The sequence below is a fragment of the Oratosquilla oratoria genome, chromosome 15, assembly GCF_046742065.1.
Source record: "Oratosquilla oratoria isolate Oo_2021 chromosome 15, ASM4674206v1, whole genome shotgun sequence".
NCBI lineage: Eukaryota > Metazoa > Arthropoda > Malacostraca > Stomatopoda > Squillidae > Oratosquilla > Oratosquilla oratoria.
Window position 1 is genome coordinate 24,954,838 of NC_134791.1, and position 24,205 is coordinate 24,979,042.

The window sequence follows — 24,205 nt, forward strand, 5'->3', positions numbered from 1 at the left end:
ATCCCGCACTTCTCTCAAATTCCTTGCAGTAACTGTTACTTGTCCTAATAGTACAGGGGAATAGGGAAAAGGAAACGGCAACGAATATACTCGTATAGCGAAGGATTACAACGGATATAAAACGCGGAGCATGCCGACAGGAGACCTTTTGGTCCATAACTATTGCGAATGCGGAAAAATTATAATAACGATAAATTAATAAAAGAAAAAAAATGCGTATATAGATAATAATAGATAAAATAAATGCATAAGTATAGTTAAATAATAAACAAACAGGTATATAATAACAATAAAATGACAAATAACGAATAATAAATGAAAATCAAGCAAATAATAACAAAACAAATAATAGCAAACACAAGTATATCCTCCGCTATAAGAACATATACTTGACTATACGAGTATGTCCTTTGCTACACAAGTGCAATGTAGTTCAGTTCGAAGCTTTAAGGTTTGTTTAGATAATCACTTAAGTGTTTATGTATACCAAAGGACAAGGGTATATTCTTATAGCAAAGGATATACTGGTACATCGAATGGCTGGCTGGACGGTTTAAGGCGTCGTTACTTGCGTTAAAATTATAATGTAAGACATGATATTGAAACTCAAAATGTGTCAAAAAGAAATATTCACGAGTTTCTTAAAACTATGTACTTTAATGCTCGTAATATTAGGAACAAATGTAAAGAAATACAGGCGTATGTCAAAAGCTAAAATCTCGATATGATAGGAATAACTGAGATATGGTTAAACGGTACAGAGTTCGAAGCTGAATTTAATATTGCGGGATTTTTTCAATTTCATCATGATAGAATCAACAAGATAGGAGGGGGTGTTATGTTGTACGTTAAAAACAATGTCCATTCTTGTGTTTTAGAGAAAGTGGGTTGAGGTAACCCAAACAAATGGAAAAAAAAATGAATGTAGGTGTAATATATAGGTCCAAAGACATTATCAATAGTAGACAACAAACTGTTATTTCAAGAACTCTAGTTTCTGAAACCGGAATTTATTGATAATAGGTGATTTCAATTTTACTGACATTGATTGAATGACCCTTGAACATGGCCATATAGATAGTATCTTGATTGATTTTCTTGGTGACAGTTACTTAGCTCAGCATGTAAAAGAGCCCACAAGATATAGAAACTTACTCGATCTAATGATCACTAGCCGCGAAAGCATGGTAACTGATGTAGAAGTCGGTGAAACTATTGCAAATAGCGATCACAACTGCAAAAAATTATTAGAATAGATTCTTGTGTTTCTAAAATTCCCGATTTCAGTAAAGCTCACTTCATAGGACTACGTCAGGAGCTTCAGCTTACAGACTGGGAGGCAAAATTAAGCGAAAGACCTATAGATCAAATGTGGAAAATGTTTCAAAATACGCTCACTAAGATGATTCATATTAACAATACTTTTAAGGACAGACGTTCCACAAATCAGGCTCGCCCAAAGTGGCTCGACAAAGAAACTGAAAAAGCATTGCTAAAAAGAGACAGGTTTATAAGAAATATAAGTGCTCGGGTGTATCTAATGGCTATGAAACTTATGTATCAATACAGAGAGATTTAAAAAAAACGAATAAGACAATACGAAATGAATATCGCTGATAAATCCAAAGAGAATCCCAAAGAATTCTATAGTTACATCAGAGATGAAAAGGTTGTTGGGAATCACATTGGTCCACTATTATCTGCTGACGGTCAACTTGAATATTCAAATGAAAGAATGTGTAATATTTTAAACAATCTTTTTAGCTCGGTGTTCGTAAACGAAACACCTTAAAGTAAACTCCAAACTAAACCCTGTGAAAAGTCTAGGGTAAACTTACTACGGTAAATATAACAAAAGAAAAAAAATTAAAAGGTGTATAGAGAAACTCAAAGTTAATAAAACACCAGGGCCTGACGGTTGGCATCCAAGAATCTTAAAGGAAATGAAAAATGAGATTGCTGCTCCATTAGAAATTATTTTCAAGAATCCATCACATCCCGAGATGTCCCAAGAGAATAGAAGCTAGCTAACGTTACTTCAATATTAAAAAAAGGTGACAAAAAGAAACAGAATAACTGTAGGACTATAACCTTGAATTCAATCGTAGGAAAAATTATGGAAACTTACATCAGATGTACTATCGAACATCATTTAGAAAGTAACTTTGATAAATGATAGCGAGCATGGTTTCAGACGGAAACGTTCTTCCATGACTAACTTATTGGAATTCTACAACACAGTCATCTCTAATTATGACAAAAGAAACAATATAGATTTAATATATCTAGACTTTGCAAAAGCTTTTGATACCGTCCCCCACGAAAGACTACTTACTAAATTAGCTTCACACGGAATAAGTGGAAGCCTATTAAGTTGGACTAGTAATTGGTTGAATGATCGAAAACAGAGAGTTGTTTTAAATGGAAAAACTTCTAGATGGAAAAATGTTACGAGTGGAGTTCCTCAGGGCCACTCTTCTGTTCATAGTATATATAAATGACATAGACCATAGACTAAAAATCTACTATTTCCAAATTTGCTGATAATATAAAACTGTGCGGAATGACAAATGATCACTTCAACCAATTAGATATTCAAGAAGATTTAGATAATCTACAGCAATGGTCTGAAAAGTGACTAATCAAATTTAACACAAGTAAATGTAAGGTAAAAATAACAGTAAGTACAGGTTATTTGGAAATGCGTTAGCAAAAGTGAATAGTGAAACAGATCTCGGCGTAATTATCAGTTACCATCTCAAATCCTCCAAGGAGTGTATTTCAGCATCTGAGAAAGCAAATAAGATTCTAGGACTGATTGCGCGATCTTTTGACTTCAAAAGTCCATCACTCATTAACAAGCTCTATAAATTGTTATTTCATCCACATTTGGAATATGCTGTTTCCGTATGGTCACTGAATCTCATTAAAGACATTGACAGACTGGAAAAAGTACAACGGCGAACCACAAAACTGATTCCAATATCAAAAATAAATCATACGAAAATCGACTAAAACATATCAATCTGTTTTCACTAAAAAAAGCGCAGACTCACAAGTGACTTGATACAGGTATTTAAAATTCTAAAGAGAATTGACAACACCAAAAGAGACAATTTTCACATTGAATGAGAATCAGACAAGAAACAATGGTCTCAAACTGTCCGCAAATACATTCAATTTGGAAGTGGGTAGAAACAATTTCGCCAACCGTGTAGTTAATGAATGAAATAAACTTCCTGCACAGGTAGTGCAATGTAGTTCAGTTCGAAGCTTTAAGAATCATTAAGATAAACACCTAACAAAGATGCTGTAATGATTATAATTTGTTTTATATTATTTGTTTTTGTTTTGTTATTATTTGTCTGTTTGATTCTCATTCATTATTTGTTATATGTCAATTCATTATTATTTACAATTTACCTGTTTGTTTATTATTTAACTATACCTATACATTTATGTATTTTATATGTTGTTTCCATTATTATAGTTTTTATTTATTAATTTATTATTATTAAATAATGAATGGACCAAAAGGTTTCCTTTCGACATTCTCCGCCTTTGTAATCCTTTGTAATGGAGGTTCGAACCCTGCCACCGGCGAAGTTGAACCAAGGGCATGGTTAATTAAATTCCACGCTACAAAGTCCTCTGTGAAGGGCATGGTCCTAGCCCTCCGATATGGGGTGATTTAAACCTTATCATGAACATAAATTTTGACTAGTGATATACCATATCATAAGACAGAATTTCGAACGATGAATTATAATAAATATGAAGAAAAAGACTTCTTTGGTATTTTTTATATATTTATAATTGCACAGCGAACTTATCCATGTGCCATTCTACAACGGTTGCTAATTATGATGAATGATTTCCATAATGATCATTGTAAATGTTACTGAATTTTGTGGTAAAAGATGAACTGAATCTTTAAGATTCATTCGTCCCTTCACTGGATCTTCAATCTTACATTCTTGACATTTCTATCGTTGGTTATACCCTATCAAAACCAATTTGCACATTTAATATTCCCAGGCTTGTTCCTACATTTTCTATTTAAATTAATATATCTCTTCATTTTTTATGTCTCCACACCCATGGAAATGGCTTAATTGCTATTATCCAACCCCATTTTTTTTTTGTCTTGTTGATGTCCCCGCACCCCAACCAAGTATCTCAATCCTGTTTCAATTACACTTTGGATATAAAATTCAGATCTATTCACGCTAAGTACATCTAATGTCTAAAACATATGTCTATCTACCGTAACACCACCCTGCACTAAAGACTACGCTTACTTACATGCATTTAGCATAGTCATTCAATAATTTACGAAGTATTATAATACCAAAATAATTCCAGTTGTGGCAAAAGCTTGTTGTAAAAGTCTTCCTTCCTCTTTCTTCTCCCTCTTTCCTCCTTCCTTTTTCTTCTCCCTCCTCCGTCCATTCTTCTCCCTCCTCCCTACCCCCTCCCTTCTCCTCCCTCCTCCATTCTTCCTCTTCCTTCTCCCTCTTCCCTCGTCTCTCCTCCCTCCTCCCAGATGTAGAATACAGTATTACTACCTCTCCCAGTTTCAGATTCTAGTGGTAACACTAATGACATTTTCTTAAATTATGAACATAAATGACGTCTCAATGCACCAGATATTGAGGACACAATTGACTGACTCGGTTTAACTATCAGGAAGCTAAGACGGTGCCCCTTACCGAGGACTTTGTAGCGCGGATCCTAATCAACCACGACCCCGGTTCAACCCGCCTCGAACCACCGCCACCATGAGCTCCGCCGCAAGCAGCGACGCTCCATCCCAGTTGACCAGCCGGCATCCTCGGCACAGGGCACAACTTAATGCAATTATAGCTTTATGGTAATATTCATTCAGCTGAGGGAAGCCTCTGGTAGCCAAAGGCTCAAGTCAGTTGTACGACTCTTTCAAATATTTACAGTGACGAAGGGTTTAATGCAATAATCGTCAATGAACGGGATCTGCTCAATGTCGGCACACTCTTCTCCAGCCACAAATCCTCTGCGTGGGGTTCGGTTCCAGCAACAGCTTCAGAAGTGTCCTCAAGGCTTTGTTTAGCTCCTTCCAGCCGTCTTTCTTGTATAGCCCCTTTCTCTCTTCAACCCACATTTTGTACTCCTTGTCATCCAAGTCAGCTCTTGACCAAGGCTTTCTTTTGGTCATCAACTTGAAAAAGATGATGCCACAAGCCCAAAGGTCGACAGGAGGGCCTTGGTATCTCTTCCAGTGGGTCTGTAGAACTTCTGGTGCCATGTACGATTCGGTACCCACCTTCTCAGTCAGGCGAATCTCTTTGCCGTTGACGATGAAAAAGTCCGCAAGACCAAAGTCCGAGATCTTCACAACCTTATCTTTTGTTACAAGAAGGTTTTCAGGCTTTAGATCTCTATGAACGATGCCTCTTGCGTGGATGTAAGCAACGCCATCCAACAGTTGCTTAAAGTAGGATTTGGCATCTTTTTCCTACAGGTCAATCAGATGGCTCGCGATATCTCCTCTGGAACAATATTCCAGGTTGAAACACAGAATGTTAGCCTTCTGTTCCCAGCAATACAGTTTGAGCACATTTGGATGGCTCATCTGGATGTGGATGATTTCCTCCGATGAAAATCCATATTCCGTAGGCTGGGAAAGGACACATTTTCGAGCAATTTTCGTCTTTTTCTTTCTTAGTAAAAATACTTTGCCAAACCCACCTTCTCCAAGGACCCTGACCTTAGTCCATCCTGATGCAAAATTGTAGCGTTTGCACGTTTCTTCGTTCTTCTTCAGGAGGCTTTCGTAGTCGGTCAGGGTGGCGGGCGACGAGGCAAAGTTTTCTTCGTTTTCGGTTCCACCGAAGTCAGGTTCCTTGGAAGTCGAAGTATTTCCTCTTCGGCAATTCTTCAGCTCCTGGAAACAGTGACACACGGCGAAAAATAGCTGGAAGATCATCTTGAAGCAGTAGAATCCCACAACGACTCTAGTCTGGAAGAGAAAGATCCATCTTCACAAAGAGTCAAGAGGATTTCGTAGATATCTGGTCACTTGGTGCACTTGGCCTGAAACGCACTCTCTCTCTCTTTCGTGCGCTGGTTTGTGTAATTAGAAGAATGCTGGCCTCGCATTCCCTTAGTTATAGGTTCGAATCCCGTACTTCTCTCTAATTCCCAGCAGTAACTGTTACTTGTCCTAATAGTACAGGGACATAGGGCAAAGGAAACGGCAACAAATATACTCGTATAGCGAAGGATTACAAAGGAGTATCATGCCGACAGTATACCTTTTTGTCCATAAAAATGTCGGTTGAGGAAAAAATTATAATAATGATAAAAAAAAAAAAAAAAAAAATAAAATTATAATAATATAAATAATAATAAACAAGATAAATGCATAGGTATAGTTGAATAATAAACAAACAGGTAAATAGTATATAATAACAAATTGACAGATAGATAATAACAAATGAAAATCAAGCAAATAGTAACAAAACAAATAATAGCAAACACAAGTAAATACTTAAGCAAGGTGCTGCAATGACTGCCATTTATTTTATAGGAGGTGCTCAGATGAGAGGGAGGGTGGGAGGGGTGTGGAGTGTATTTAGGGATGAAATGGGTGGGAGTGTTTTTATGCCTTTCCCTTTTTGGCTACCTCCCTTGGAAGGGGGAAAAAGCCTTGGTATATGTATGTATGTATGATTTTTTTTTGCATCCGACCTAGATATGGACCAAAAGGTCTCCTGTCGGCATGCTCTGCCTTTGTAATCCTTTATGTGTACCAAAGGACAAGGATATATTTTTATAGCGAAAGATATACTTGGGTAGCAAAGGATATACTCGTATATCGAATGGCTCTGCTGGACAGGTTAAGGCGTCATTACTTCTCGTAAAATTATAATGTAAAACATGATATCGAAACTCAAAATGTGTCAAAAAAAAAATAATCACGAGTGTCTTAAAACCAGGTATTTTAATGCTCTTAGTATTAGGAACAAATTTCAAGAAATACAGGCGTATGTCAAAAGCGAAAATATCGATATGATAGTGTAAGGTATACCTCTACTAACCACCTATTACCACCTAACAACCACTACGACACTTCTGAATCACACCCCGCCACGTCGCACCATGTTTCATCGAGCCGGCTTCAAACCCTCGAAGCACCTGAGGTTTCGAATCTCTCCTATAAAATGAGGGTTCACCGCCCCATAAAAATGAAAATAATCCAGTGGAATTGCCGAGGTGTTAGAAGTAAATTAAATGACCTAATAATCTTTAACGCCCTCAACAACCCCTCAGTAATATGTCTACAGGAAACACATCTTAAGCCCAGTGTAGACTTCACACTACGAAGCTATACCATATATAGGAAGGACAGGTTGGCGCCTGGAGGGGGGGTCGCAGTTGCAGTCAGCGACTGCCTTCCCCAAGTGGAATTACCACTATCTACCAACTTGGAGGCAGTCGCAATCAAAACAAAACTGCAAAACAAACTAGTCACCATCTGCTCCATTTACCTACCTCCCGACCCTCGATTTCCACTAGTGGAAATCAACGAGTTGATCAGCCAGCTACCCCACCACAAACTGATAGTGGGAGATTTTAACTCCCACCATCACACGTGGGGTAGTAACCACACGTCTCCTCGAGGGGAGCAGATGGACGAGGTGCTCAATGCCAACAACCTGGTCCTCCTAAATACTGGCAGCCCCACCCGTGTAGACAATACTAGGGGTACCTTTTCATGCATTGATTTATCCATATCATCTCCTGCGTTGTCTGACATTCTCCAATGGAGCACGCATGACGACACCATGCTTAGCGATCATTTCCCAGTAATCCTAAAAACAGGGGGTGATAACGCTACGGCTCCTCCAGCCTACGGAGACAACCCACCCCCTCCCTGTCCCAAATTTAACATCAAAAAAGCCAACTGGGAAATGTATCGCACAACCACAAACGTCAACATCACAGGGGATAATATGGATGACAAAATATTCAATTTATCAAACTCAATTTTGAATTCAGCGCATAAGCATATACCAAAAACCTCGGTATTTCTCAAGCATAGAGTTCCCTGGTGGACATCAGACTGCAGAAAAGCACTTTGCAAGCGGAATAGGGCATATCGAACTTTTAAAAACAACCCCATTGCACCAAACCTTATTACTTTTAAAAAGACGCAAGCAGAGGCCCGTAGAACCATCAAACACGCCAAACGAAAGTCTTGGCGTGATTACATCTCCACAATAAACGCAAACACTCCTCTAACACAAATCTGGTCAGCCGTTCGAAAAATCGACGGCAAATATACCCCCAGCATCAAGACCCTGAACATTGGAAACACGTTTGTAGATGCTCCCACGGACATCGCAAACACAATCGCAGACACGTTCACGCAAACAAGCAGCACAAATAACTATTCTCCAATCTTTTTACAACTAAAACAAAGACGGGAAGCAGAACCACTGATCTTCCATACACAGACACACCACGATTATAACACCCCCTTCACACTACACGAGCTTGAACAAGCCTTAAGCTCGTGTAGAGGAACCTCTGCTGGCCCAGACGGGATTAGGTATGAGATGCTGCAACATTTGAATTCAATTTCACTGAAAAAATTACTAGACATATACAACACAATTTGGATTAGTCATGAGTTCCCAAAAACATGGAGACATGCCCACGTCATACCTATTCTCAAAAGGGGGAAGGACCCAAAGAGTCCCTCCTCCTATCGCCCTATAGCGCTTACCAACTGCTTATGCAAAGTATTAGAACTTATGGCCAATAACAGAATAAAATTCCTTCTAGAGTCTCAAAATTTAATAGTTCCTGCCCAATATGGTTTCAGGAAAAATAGAAGTAGTCTTGACCATTTGGTCAACTTAGAACACGATATCCTTTCCTCTTTCGAGAGGAAAGAATACCTTGTTGCTTGCTTTTTAGATTTGGAAAGAGCCTACGATATGGCATGGCGACGTGGTATCCTCGAAAAACTCTATGCTCTTGGCCTTAGAGGGAATCTCCCTATTTTCATTCAAAATTTCTTAAATGAACGAACTTTTTCCGTTAAAAATCAAAACTTTTATTCAACAGTACGCACCCAAGAAAATGGCGTACCACAGGGAAGTGTGTTAAGTCCCACATTATTCATGTTGCTTATAAACGATATTCTACCCGCTCCACCTCGGAACCTTAAATACTCATTATACGCTGACGATGTCGGAATCTGGCATTCCTCACCGAATGCCAAGTTTTCCGGCTCTCGCGTACAACTGGCCCTGGACTCGCTCCAGGACTGGTCCGACAAATGGGGATTTAAGTTTTCGGAATTAAAGTCAACAGTAATTGTATTTTCACGCAGAGCCCAGGCAGAAATAAATCTGCAATTACATGGTACTCCCATTCCAGTACAAAACTCAACCTTTTTCCTTGGCCTGAGACTGGACTCCAGGCTAAACTGGAAGGCCCATGTAAAATACCTAGTTGATGCGTGCAACAAGAGAATTAATTTGCTACGTAAACTAACGGGCACAAATTGGGGAGCAGATAGGAAATCCCTGCTAATGATTTATAAGTCCCTAATTAGATCTAAATTAGACTATGGGTGTCAGATTTATGGTTCGGCAACACCAACCACGTTACAACCCCTGAACATCATCCAAAACAAAGGCCTAAGAATAGCACTTGGAGCATTACGCTGCACAAGAATCGAGAGGCTGGAGGTTGAAGCAAACGTACCCCCCCTCCACTACAGGCGCGAGCACCTCACACTACGATACGCCGCCAAAGTGCTTCGTACCCAACAACATCCCTGCAAGCAAGCGGTAAACCAACACGAACACTTCACCAACTCCAGCCTAAATCCCCTTTCCACCAGGATCCGATTCTTGTGCGAGCAGTATTCAGTGCCACTGTGGTCAATAGAAAAGATAGAACATACGTACCCACCGCCGTGGAAAAACATCGCCCTGAATGTCAACACCAACCAGGACCTCAGGAAGAAATCATCCTCAATAGAAGAAACAAGACAGAAAACCTTAGAAATGATTAACAAGTACAATGACCACAGGGCACTGTACACGGATGGCTCCAAGTGCGGCCACAAAACTGGGACAGGGTTATACACCAACAAAACCCGGATGATGTTCAGATTGCCGGACCATACGAGCATATATATTGCAGAACTCTTCGGCATATACAAAGCCATAGAAAACGCTCAATCTGACACACATAGTAAGTTTGTCATATTCACAGACTCTCTGAGCGCACTTCAAACAATTAAGATAAGTAATCATATGGAAAATTTCCTCCTGGGCAAAATCATTAGCACATTGTCGACGACTAACAAGTCCATTACTCTCTCTTGGGTTCCCAGTCACATTGGGATCTTCGGGAATGAGAAAGCGGACACCTTAGCTAAATCTGCCTTAGAAAAGGACTCTATTACAGACATACCCCTGGACAAAGGTACCTTCAATTCCATACTAAGAAAACAATTACACACCCACTGGCAACTCCAGTGGAACAACCTTCACATCTTGCACAAACAAAAGGAAAACATAACAGATTGGTCGACATCATACAGAAACAACAGACTCGAGGAAATCGCCATAGCAAGACTGAGGATGAACTCGACCCGCCTCACCCACTTAAACCCATACATAAACGGCGTATTTCCTCCCCAATGCAACACCTGCAACACCATATTATCCATAAGACACATACTCCTACACTGCTCCAAGTACAACACACAGCGCCAAGCGCTTATACAATATTGTAAACTGAAAAAAATTCAACTAAGCACTACAAACCTTTTGACCGATGACCGTTTACTTATTGACAAAGTAGTATTTTATTTGCGCACATCAGGACTATTGTGGAAATTATAATGGTAGATTAAAAAGGATCGCAGGTTCACACCAGGCTTAATGACCTCATTATAGGTCGATAGCCTTAAAGATCCAACAAAAAAAAAAAAAAAAAAAAAAAAAGCAGACAGACGCACTCACACGAGCATAGTTAAGCTTGCTAGGGCTACTCCCTAGAGTTAACTGTAATCGTGGTCCAGCTTTACGTTGGAAAGCTTTTTTGGCAGTTACACTGCCACCCACCTCTGGGCATTTCCCAGTACTTTTTCCTTGTACCACCTTTCTCGTTATTTCGTAGCTCTCCGGGATCCGCACGAGCCCTTGTTGGCTCGTGAGACTTCTTCGTCGTCCGGCCCGGCGAAATCTAGCAACATCTATCGTAGTTTAGAAGTAGTGTAGACCCCGTACCACTGGGCACACAGTGGTCCTATTACGCGGCTGTCACCAGTCGCCAAAGGAAGCTGTGTGACCCCCTTTATATTGTATTTTTGCTCTGCTGAGCACATTTTTTCTGTGTACCAGGGGGCTCGTCCCCCCACCCCAACGCGCAGGATGGAGTCCTCAACTCCATCCCTGCAAACTAGGAAGACTTCCCCTGACGACCCCAATATCGACCCGGACAAGGCAAGACATGTGTTTATTCATTCCGACCAGACCCGATTAGCCGACCTCAATCCTTTTATGCTTAAGAAATGTCTTTCCCAATATACCGATGATATTAGCCAAGTGAAAAAACTTAGGAGCGGAGACCTCCAAGTTACCACCAACTCTGGGAGAGCTACACGCGATCTACTTAAGGCTAGGAAGTTTCATTCATTCGATGCTGTTGCATCCCTCCCTAGATCACTCAACTCCTGCAGAGGAGTAATCCACTGCAGAGACTTGGTGACCATGGAGGAGTGTGACATCCTCGACGAGATGAAATCGGAAGGAATACTAGATGTTAAATTCATAACGCGACTGGACCGAGAAAGGAACATGCGAGTGAACACGCCCCTGTTAATTCTCACTTTCAATTCAACAACCCTCCCTGACCACGTCAAAGTAGGATACATTCATGTCCCAACACGACCATATGTCCCTAACCCTTTGCGCTGCAACAAGTGTTTCAAATATGGTCACCTTGCCAAATTCTGCAGCAAACAATCAATCGTATGCGGTAAATGTGCAGGCGAACATCCAACGGATGCTTGCTCTACTAACGTGTTTCAATGTGTCAACTGTCCCTCCAATAACGATCATGCATCCACCTCCCGAGACTGTCCCACCTTCAAAATAGAAAAACAAATTTGTACGGAAAAAGCAACTTGTGGCATATCCTTTTACGAAGCAAGGAAGCGTGTGATGGAAAGACTAGTGACACCAACTAGTACTTCCGGAGCAACTTCCTATGCTTCGGCAGTTAAGAAAACCTATAGAACCATTGAAACACAAACAGAGACCAAACACTCCAAGGAAAAAGAACACCGCCAAAGGCAAACTCACTCGCACCTTCCTTCCCCGGCCATCCCAGAGCCTTCCAAACGTGTGTCCACACGTACAGAAGAGGATGTCAATATGGAGATCTCCGTTTCCCAAAAACGTCTTTTAAGTCCTCTAACCAGCCCAGACCGTTCATCCGGGGCTAAACACACCTCTCCCACTAAGGCCAAGAAAGGAAGAAACCGAAGCAGATAAAAAAAAAATAAAAAAATAAAAAATAAATAAATAAATAAATAAATAAATAAATAAATAAAAAAATGAAAATAATCCAGTGGAATTGCCGAGGTGTTAGAAGTAAAGTAAATGACTTAACGATCTTTAACTCACTCAACAACCCCTCAGTTATATGTCTACAAGAGACCCACCTTGACCCCAGTGTTCAGTTCCAACTGAAGAACTATACCACCTATAGGAAGGACAGGTTGGCGCCTGGAGGGGGGGTCGCAGTTGCAGTCAGCGACTGCCTTCCCCAAGTGGAATTACCACTGGCCACCACCTTGGAAGCAGTCGCTGTCATAACTAAAATAAACAACAAACTCGCGACCATCTGCTCCGTTTATCTACCTCCCGACCCTCGTTTCCCACTAGAGGAGGTAAACGAGCTCTTCAAACAACTACCCCACCACAAACTGATAGTGGGAGATTTTAACTCCCACCATCGCATGTGGGGTAGCAAAAGAACCTCCCGTCGAGGGGAGCAGATGGAAGAAGTGCTCGAATCAAACAACCTGGTCCTCCTAAACACTGGCAGTCCCACTCGAGTAGACAATACTAGGGGTTCATTTTCATGTATAGATTTATCCATATCATCTCCTGCGTTGTCTGACAACACCCAATGGGATACGCATGACGACACCATGCTAAGCGATCATTTCCCAGTAATAATAAAAATAGGGGGTAACAACACTACGGCTCCTCCAGCCTACGGAGACAACTCACCCCCTCCCTGTCCCAAATTTAACATCAAAAAGGCCAACTGGGAAATGTATCGCACAACCACCAACGTCAACATCACAGGGGATAATATGGATGACAAAATTTTCAATTTATCAAACTCTATTTTGAATTCAGCGCATGAGCATATACCAAAAACCTCGGTATTTCACAAGCATAGAGTTCCTTGGTGGACATCAGACTGCAGAAAAGCACTTTGCAAGCGGAATAGGGCATATCGAACTTTTAAAAATAACCCTATTGCACCCCATTTCATTACTTTTAAAAAGACGCAAGCAGAGGCCCGTAGAACAATAAAACATGCCAAACGTAAGTCTTGGCATGACTACATCTCCACAATAAACGCAAACACTTCTCTATCACAAATCTGGTCAGCCGTCCGTAAAATAGACGGCAAATACACGCCCAACATTAAGACCCTAACAATTGGAAACAAGTTTGTAGATGCTCCCCTGGACATCGCAAACACAATCGCAGACACATTTACGCAAACAAGCAACACGAATAACTATTCACCAACCTTTTTACAACACAAACAAACACGGGAAGCAGAACCTCTGATCTTCCATACACAGACACACTACGAATATAACACCCCCTTCCAACTACACGAGCTTAAACAAGCCTTAAGCTCGTGTAGAGGAACCTCTGCTGGCCCAGATGAGATTAGGTATGAGATGCTGCAACACTTGAATTCAATTTCACTGGAAAAATTATTAGAAATATACAACACAATTTGGATTAGTCAAGAATTCCCAAAAACATGGAGACATGCCCACGTCATACCTATTCTCAAAAAGGGGAAGGACCCAAAGAGTCCTTCCTCTTATCGCCCTATAGCGCTTACCAACTGCTTATGCAAAGTATTAGAACGTATGGCCAATAACAGATTGAAATACATACTAGAATCTCAAAATTTAATAGTTCCTGCCCAATGTGGTTTCAGGAAAAATAGAAGTAGTCTTGACCATTTAGTCAAATTAGAACAAGATATCCTCTCCTCCTTCGAGAGGAAAGAATATCTTGTTGCTTGCTTTTTGGATTTAGAAAGAGCCTACTAAATGTCATGGCGACGTGGTATCCTCGAAAAACTCTATGCACTTGGCCTTAGAGGGAATCTCCCTATTTTCATTCAAAAAAATTTAAAAGACCGCACATTTTCGGTCAAAATTCAAAATTACTATTCAACAGTACGCACCCAAGAAAATGGCGTACCACAGGGAAGTGTGTTAAGCCCCACACTTTTTATGTTGCTGATAAACGATATTCTACCCGCTCCACCTCGGAACCTTAAATACTCATTATACGCTGACGATGTCGGAATCTGGCATTCCTCTCCGAATGCCAAGTTTTCCGGCTCTCGCGTACAACTGGCCCTGGACTCGCTCCAGGACTGGTCTGACAAATGGGGATTTAAGTTTTCGGAATTAAAGTCAACAGTAATTGTATTTTCACGCAGAGCCCAGGCAGAAATAAATCTGCAATTACATGGTACTCCCATTCCAGTACAAAACTCAACCTTTTTTCTTGGCCTGAGACTGGACTCCAGGCTAAACTGGAAGGCCCATGTAAAATACCTAGTTGATGCGTGCAACAAGAGAATTAATTTGCTACGTAAACTAACGGGCACAAATTGGGGAGCAGATAGGAAATCCCTGCTAATGATTTATAAGTCCCTAATTAGATCAAAACTAGACTATGGGTGTCAGATTTATGGTTCGGCAACACTAGCCACGTTACAACCCCTGAACATCATCCAAAACAAAGGCCTAAGAATAGCACTTGGAGCACTACGCTGCACAAGGATCGAGAGGCTGGAGGTCGAAGCAAACGTACCCCCCCTCCACTACAGGCGCGAGCTCCTTGCCCTAAGATACGTCGCCAAAGCGCTTCGCACCCCTCAACATCCCTGCAAGGAGACAATCCAACGATATGAGCACTTCACCAACTCCAGCCTAAATCCCCTTTCCATCAGGATCCGATCCTTGTGCGAGCAATATTCAGTGCCACTGTGGTCAATAGAACAGATTGAAGCCACCGTCTTACCACCGTGGGAAAACATCGCCCCGAAGATCTTCATTAACCAAGACCTACAAAAGAAGACTTCATCCAAAGAAGAACTAAAACAAAAGACCTTGGAGACCATCCATAAGTACAATGACCACATGGCACTGTACACTGATGGCTCCAAGTGCGGCCACAAAACTGGGACAGGGTTATACTGCAACAAAACCCGGATGATGTTCAGATTGCCGAACCATACGAGCATATATATCGCCGAACTCTACGGCATATATAAAGCCTTAGAATATGCTCAATCCGACACACATAGTAAATTCGTCATATTCACAGATTCATTAAGTGCACTAAAATCAATCAAGACAGGTAACCATATGGAGAACTTCCTCTTGGGCAAAATCATTAGCACATTGTCGATAACTAGTAAGTCCATTACTCTCTCTTGGGTTCCCAGTCACATTGGGATCTTCGGGAATGAGAAAGCGGACATCTTAGCCAAAACTGCTTTAGAAATAGACTCTATTACCGACATACCCCTGGACATAGGCACCTTCAATTCCATACTAAGAAAACAATTACACACCCACTGGCAACTCCAGTGGAACAATCTCGACATTTCTCACAAACAAAAGGAACACATAACAGATTGGTCGACATCATACAGAAATAACAGACTCGAGGAAATCGCCATAGCAAGACTGAGGATGAACTCGACCCGCCTCACCCACTTAAAACCATATATTGACGGCGTATTTCCTCCCCAATGCAACACATGCAACACTATACTATCCATAAGACACATACTCCTACACTGCTCAAAATACAACACACAGCGCCAAGCGCTCATACAACATTGCCAAATTAAGAAAATTCAGCTGAGCACCACAAATCTTTTGACAGACGACCGTTTACTTATTGACAAAGTAGTATTTTATTTGCGCACTACTGGACTATTGTGGGAATTATAATGGTAGAATAAAAAGGATCGCAGGTTCACACCGGGCTTAATGACCTCATTATAGGTCGATAGCCTTAAAGATCCAAAAAAAAAACAAAAAAAAAAAACATGAGTCAGTCTCAGCTGTAAGCTGAATACACTCGCTTCTAACCTGGTGTTGGTGGACGAGAGACGATATCGGACTACTCATCATCCCTTCGGTGCTGGTAACGTAGGGCGTTGCGGAAGGAACCAAGTTCTCTGTGTACTCAAGTTCTTAATTTGTTCAAGTTCCTAGTGGTCAAGTTGAATAGTGTTAAGTTAATTTAAGATAAGTCTAATTTAATGTTAAGTTTAATTGTATTTGTTGGGAATGTCAGTTGGTAATAAATATTGTTAAATGTTATTGTATGCTTTAAATTCATTCACTTCGAAATGTTATGTATGTTCCCCCCTTAGACTAACCTTGACGTACGTAACATTTGTGGGGGCCCGACCGGGATCTGACTCGTTGATCGTAATAAGTCATCGTAATCACTCTGATTCTCTCTAATAGTTTAATAATTGTATTTAACTTGAAATTGAAAAATATTTTCACCTGGAACTTGACTTCTCTCCGCAACGTCTCTATACCTTGTGTGCATTTATTGTGAATCCTGCTTGTACCTGCTTTAAATTCTCTATAAATGGCCAAATAGGGGTAGTTAGTACAGTAGGTTGTTCTATGTATTGTTCTTACCGACAGAAGTGGTGTTCTCCCACATACAGCTTGCAATTGTGACTCCTTTTCCTTGCTTACTATAACTTATGTGAATTTACTTTATGCACGATTACGTCGCTGTAACTTGACCAACCCAAATACTCTACTTTTTACTTAAACTACAGAGTATACCTATGAATAGGGCCCTTGTTTTACAGTAGTGTGGGCTGCTGTCCCCCTGTTTCCTTTTGGCTTGTTACGAGTAGAACGTACCTTGCAAGAACCTAATTCGGTCTTGCCACTTAAGTTTATGCCAGGTGATAAACTTCATGATACCTGTAAGGCCTTTAGCTTATTCTCGAGTTAACTTGCCAGGCTCTAAGCAGGTTTCACTTATATATATATATATAGAGTACGGAATCTTTTAAATTTAAACCATGGCTAAGCAGAGTGATTTCAAAGCGACTGAGTTTGTGGGTAACCCAGAGATCCAAGAATTCAAAGAGACTAATATTTGTAAGGACGATTTAAAGTATATAGCAAAGACCTTCAATATCTCTTTCAAACCTGACTTAAGGAAAGATGAGCTACGTGCTCTAATTCTAGCTCACTTAGGGGATAAAGATGTCCTCGAAGCTTCACGTTCGTTACAGACTTCAGATCCTAATCTATTACTTGAACTAGAGAAAGTGAAGCTAATGTCTCAACAAATGCAAATAGACTATGACAGAGAAGAAAGAGAAAAGGAGAGAGAAGAAAGAGAAAAGGAGAGAGAAGAAAGAGAAAAGGAAAGGGCTCATGAACTTCAACTTAAGCAATTAGACATTCAAAACAATGCCAACTCTCCTAAAACTAAGACTGATTTGCTGAAGTATGTCAAGCTTATACCTACATTTCCTGATAGTGATCCTGAGTCTTTCTTTAGGGAATTTGAATCCACATCTCTACACTTTGAAATTCCTAAACCTGACTGGGTTTGGCTTATTAAACCTAAGCTGTCTGATAAAGCACTTAAAGTATGTAATAATGTGGACGATAACACTAATTATGACGAGGTTAAAGTAGCAATTCTAGCTTCGTACTCAATCAGTACAGAAGGATACAGACAAGCATTTAGGTCACTTAATAAACTTCAGTATCAAACTTACCATGAATTTGCCTCTGAGAAATTAAGGGGTCTTAAGAGGTGGTTAAAGTCAGCCAGTGTTAATACTTTTGATGAACTTGTTAATGTTATAGGATTAGAGGAATTTATAAGAAAGATTCCCTACTCTATCAAAATGCACCTCATCGATAGGGGAGAAAATGACCTGATTAAGGCCGCACAGTTGGCTGATGTGTTTTCCCTGGTCCATCGTTCGCCCACCAGGGAGAGGAGAGTGCTCCAGCATAATGTAAAGTCTAATAGTGGGTTTAAGGATGGTGAGCTGGTAGATTAGAGTAATTTAAAAACAAATCTAACCTGCTCATTTTGTAAAAGACGTGGACACCACATAAAACAATGCCCAGACCCTAAATGTAAAGTGTCACAAACTACTGCTCCCAGCAAACCTGTAGCTGCAATTCTGTCTGTGCCAACCAGTAAAACTGCCGATATCTTTCAGCCTTTCCGTTCACTTGGTGCCGTATCTCTGGAGGATGGTGGCGAGGTGCACCCCATTCGTATCGTGAGAGATACAGCTGCTGCCCAGACGGTTATACTAAAGTCATCTGTTCCTGGTATAGACAGCAATTATACCGGCGAAAGTGTGTACCTCCATGACTTTAACAGCCAGTTTCCTTTGAGACTAGCTCGGGTGCACCTCAGCTGCGGCATTGTTCAGGGACTTGTAACGGTGGCGGTGAGCGAACAACCTTCCCTTCCTATCCCAGACTGTAGTTTACTTCTTGGTAATGACATAGCTGGTGGACTTGTACAAACTCCTGCTCCTATCATTTTGAGTGACACTCCCTTAACGCATAACCCTACTGATGAGTTAGAGCGAGAACAGCCAAATTTGTTCCCTAGTTGTGCGGTAACCCGATCCCAAAAATTAAAAGACACACCTACACATTCACCCCTTCCTCCTCCAAGTGCTATTCCACAAATATTCACTGAACAGAGTTTATTAGAAGCACAACAGAATGACACTACTCTAACTCCCTTACACTCTAAAGTAGTTCCCAAGGAAGATATTCTACATCCTCCATCATTCTACTATCATGATAACATCCTCATGAGACTTTACAGACCACCGCAATTATCAGATGATGACACCTGGGCAGAATGTCACCAAATTGTATTACCCACCAGCTTGAGAACTCCTATAATGGAAGTAGCTCACCAAGGTCTCTCAGGTCATTTAGGAATAAGGAAGACATATCTTCGCCTTCTGAATGAGTTTTATTGGCCTGGCATGAAAAAAGATGTAGCTGAATTTGTTAAGAATTGCCACCCATGCCAGATTGTTGGGAAACCTAATGAAACTATACCACCATATCCATTGCAGCCTATTAAAGTACCTTTTGAGCCTTTCAGTAAATTAATTATAGACATTGTTGGACCTCTCCCAAAGACAAAGAAAGGCAACCAATACATTCTCACCACACTTTGCCCAACTACAAGATACCCTGATGCTTTTCCTCTTAAGAATATCTCTGCTAAAACTGTTGCTAATACACTCACTAACTTGTTCACGACCTTTGGAATCCCAGAAGAAATCCAATCAGACAGAGGTAGCAATTTTACCAGTGTTCTATTTGCAGAAGTTCTAAAGCTGCTCGGTATTAAACAAACTCTATCAACAGCTTACCATCCTCAGTCGCAGGGGGCCTTGGAACGTTTTCATCAGACTATGAAATCTATGATTAGGAAGTTCTGCTGTGAGGGAGACAGAGATTGGGATGAGGGCCTGCAATTTCTTCTATTTGCCATAAGGGAAACACCATCAGAATCCCTAGGGGTCTCACCTTTTGAGTTGCTCTTTGGACGCAAGGTAAGAGGACCCCTAAAGGTCATCAAAGATCATTTGATCTCCTTACCTTCTACAAAGTTAGTCACGGTAAACAATTACATTACCTCTCTTAAATCTAACTTGGATAAAGTTCGTTCTTTTGCCAAAACTAACCTAGCTCATGCCCAGTCTGTAATGAAGACTAACTTTGACTCAAAAGCCTTGGTCAGAGAGTTCAAAGAGGGGGACTTAGTCCTGGCATACATCCCTATCTCTGGTTCACCTCTTAGCGCTAAATATCATGGACCATACAAAATTTCTAAGAAACTATCAGATTCTAACTATGTAATTTCAACACCCGACCGTCGCAAGGCTACCCAACATATTCATGTGAACCTAATTAAACCATATAAGACCACTAGCCCACTACTAGACTATGAGAAACAAGTGTTAGCGGTGAATACTGTACCTAATGTTATGTCTCATACACCTAATAATGCCATGTACATTAATTTTGACAAGATTTTACCGAACATTGACTCCCATCCTACCGATAATTCGCATATACTTGGTAACCTAGTTCCCTACCTTAGTCATCTCACGAATGAACATGCCAATGATGTAACTGAAATCATTCACAAATATGACTCTCTCTTCAAAGATGTGTCCGGCATCTGCAACATTACCACTCATGACGTGAAGCTTGTACCTGGATCTTCTCCTATTAGGCACAATCCTTATAGAATCCACCCCCAGAAGCGAGAGCAGATGAGGAGTGAGGTCAACTTCCTGCTCGACCACGGATTGGCCAGCCCGAGTCAATCCCTCTGGGCTTCGTCGTGCCTGCTGGTGCCGAAGGAGTGAGGTCAACTTCGCCTGTGTACGGACTATAGGAGAGTCAACTCTATAACTGTTCCTGACGCATATCCATTACCCCGCGTTGACGACCTAATTGACGAGGTGGGAACAGCCCAGTACATTACTAAAATAGATCTAATGAAAGGTTACTGTCAGATACCTTTAACAGAAGAGGCTAAATTGATCTCTGCTTTTACAACACCATTTGGCCTCTATCATTATAATGTCATGCCCTTCGGAATGAGGAATAGTCCGGCCACCTTTCAGAGGGCAATGAACTACCTATTGCAAGACTTAAAGGGTGTGGGGGTGTATTTAGATGACATCTTGATTTTTTCTCATGACTGGCAACAACACCTCCAACAGGTAGATGCTGTGCAATCCAGATTATGCCAAGCCAACCTGACTGTCAAACTCTCCAAGACCAGCTTTGGAAAGGCTACAGTGACGTATCTTGGACATGAAGTTGGGCAAGGCATCGTTCGACCCAAGACTGCTAACATCTCTGCTGTCATGGAGTACCCTGTTCCCGCTACCCGGAAGGCGCTCATGAGGTTTTTGGGTATGGCAGAGTACTATCGGAGATTCTGCCCGAACTTCGCCGAAGCTGCACTTCCTCTCACCAAGCTGACCAGCGGTTCTGTTCCATACAAGTGGACACAAAATTGTCAAGCCGCGTTCGAACATCTTAAGGCGATGCTTACAAGGGATCCAGTTCTACGGTCACCAGACTTCACTAAACCCTTCGTTCTCCACACCGATGCTAGTGATGTCGCTATTGGAGCTGTACTTCTCACACTCTTCACCCAGTGGCCTACTTCTCTGCAAAACTAGACGTCCATCAACTCAACTATTCTACTGTAGAGAAGGAGCTACTGGCTATAGTGGCTGCTATCAAGAAGTTTGAGTGCTACCTTCAACCTAGCATAAAACCTCTCAAAATATACAGCGACCACAACCCTCTGACCTTTCTACACCGTAACAAAACTTCGAACCAAAGGATGCTTCGGTGGTCTCTGTTCCTTCAACCATTTAACATAGACATCCACCATATCACCGGATCCCAAAACGTGTTGGCCGATACCCTGAGCCGTATATAAACCATCTTATTCTCACTCACCGCCTCTACATCCCGATGTGGCGGCGTCTTAATGGTGGGGGAGTGTAAGGTATACCTCTACTAACCACCTATTACCACCTAACAACCACTACGACACTTCTGAATCACACCCCGCCACGTCGCACCATGTTTCATCGAGCCGGCTTCAAACCCTCGAAGCACCTGAGTTTTCGACTCTCTCCTATAAAATGAGGGTTCACCGCCCCATGAGTCAGTCTCAGCTGTAAGCTGAATACACTCGCTTCTAACCTGGTGTTGGTGGACGAGAGACGATATCGGACTACTCATCATCCCTTCGGTGCTGGTAACGTAGGGCGTTGCGGAAGGAACAAAGTTCTCTGTGTACTCAAGTTCTTAATTTGTTCAAGTTCCTAGTGGTCAAGTTGAATAGTGTTAAGTTAATTTAAGATAAGTCTAATTTAATGTTAAGTTTAATTGTATTTGTTGGGAATGTCAGTTGGTAATAAATATTGTTAAATGTTATTGTATGCTTTAAATTCATTCACTTCGAAATGTTATGTATGTTCCCCCCTTAGACTAACCTTGACGTACGTAACAATAGGAATAACTGAGACATGGTTAAACGGTACAGAGTTAGAAGCTGAATTTAATATTGCGGGATTGAAACACTTTCATCAGGATAGAAACCACAAGAAAGGTGGGGGTGTTCTGTTGTACGTTAAAAACAATGTCAATGCTTGTGTTTTAGAGATAGTGAAACAGGATGCATATGATAGTTTGTGGGTTGAGTTTACCCAAACAAATCGACAAAAAATGAATGTACGTGTAATTTATAGGCCAAGGACATTATCATTAGCAGACGACAAACTGTTATTTCAATAACGGTCTAGTTTCTGCAACCGGGATTTATTGATAATGGGTAATATCTACTTTACTGACATTGATTGGATGACCCTTGAATATGGCCATATAGGTAGCCGCTTGATAGATTTTCTTGGTTACAATTACTTATCTCAGCATGTAAAAGAGCCCACAAGGCATGGAAACTTACTCGATCTATTAATCACTAGCCGCGAAAGCATGATAACCGATGTAGAAGTCGGTGAAACTATTGCAAATACCGATCACAACTTAGATTCAAACTGCTAAAATAGATACTTGTGTTTCTAAAATACCCGATTTCAGTAAAGCTCACTTCATAGGACTACGTCAGGAGCTTCAGCTTACAGATTGGGAGGCAAAATTAAGAGAGATCTGTAGATCTGATGTGGGAAATGTTTATTCATACTTACATCCCGTTTAAGGACAGACGTTCCCCAAATCAGGCTCGCCCAAAATGGCTCGACAAAGAAAATGAAAAAAGTATTGCTAAAAAGAGACAGACTTATAAGAAATACAAGTGCTCGGGTGCACCTAACGACTGTCAAAGTTATTTATCAATACAGAGAGATTTTACAAAGACAATAGAAAAAAACGACAACAATACGAAATGAATATTGCTGATAAATCCAAAGAGAATCCCAAAGAATTCTATAGTTACATTAGAGATAAAAAGGTTGTTAGGAATCACATTGGTCCACTATTATCTGCTGACGGTCAACTTGAATATTCAAATGAAGGAATGTGTAATATTTTAAACAATTATTTTAGCTAAGTATTCCTAAACAAAACACCTTAAAGTGAACTCCAAACTGAAACCTGTGAAAAGTCTAGGGTGAACTTACTGCGCTAAATATAAGAGAAGAAAAAATTAGGTGTATAGAGACACTCAAAGTTAATATTACACCAGGGTCTGACGATTGGCATCCAAGAATCATAAAAGAAATGAAAAATGATATTTTTGTTCTATTAGAAATTATTTTCAAGAAATCCATCATATCCGGAGATGTCCCAAGAGAATGGAAGCTAGCTAATGTTACTCCCATATTCAAAAAAGGTGACAAAAAGAAACCAAATAACTATAGGCCTATAAGTTTGACTTCAATCGTAGAAAAATAATGGAAAATATCTTCAGAGATGCTATCGAACATCATTTAGCAAGTAACCGTTTGATAAATGATAGCCAACATGGTTTCAGACGGAAACGTTCTTCCATGACTAACTTACTCGAATTCTACAACACAGTTATCTCGAATTATGACAAAAGAATCAATATACATTTAATATATATAGACCTTGCAAAAGTATTTGATACCGTCCCACACGAAAGACTACTTACTAAATTAGCTTCACACGGAATAAGTGGTACCCTATTAAGTTGGGCTAGTAATTGGTTGAAGGGTCGAAAATAGAGTTGTTTTAAATGGAAAAACTTCTGGATGGATAAAATGTTTCAGGTGGAGTTCCTCAGGG

At 40.7% G+C, this 24,205-nt stretch overlaps 2 protein-coding genes across 4 annotated transcripts in view; one reads left to right on the forward strand and one right to left on the reverse strand.

The window, feature by feature from the left end:
- LOC143033019 (uncharacterized) overlaps positions 1-24,205 on the reverse strand; it is a 787,267-nt gene that overhangs the window by 291,789 nt on the left and 471,273 nt on the right. The window lies entirely within an intron of this gene.
- LOC143033080 (uncharacterized) lies at positions 17,419-20,778 on the forward strand. Its single transcript, XM_076198278.1, has 3 exons — positions 17,419-17,670; positions 17,854-18,403; positions 18,491-20,778. The coding sequence occupies exons 1-3, from the start codon at positions 17,419-17,421 to the stop codon at positions 20,776-20,778; spliced, it is 3,090 nt and encodes a 1,029-aa protein (XP_076054393.1).

Bases quoted from the DNA above. Each gene is read 5' to 3' on its own strand.
- LOC143033080 (XM_076198278.1), top strand. From the start codon at position 17,419: ATGGCTAAGCAGAGTGATTTCAAAGCGACTGAGTTTGTGGGTAACCCA. The intron at 17,671-17,853 runs GTGAAGCTAATG...GATTTGCTGAAG, and splicing joins TATTACTTGAACTAGAGAAA to TATGTCAAGCTTATACCTAC. The intron at 18,404-18,490 runs GTGAGCTGGTAG...AACAATGCCCAG, and splicing joins TAATAGTGGGTTTAAGGATG to ACCCTAAATGTAAAGTGTCA.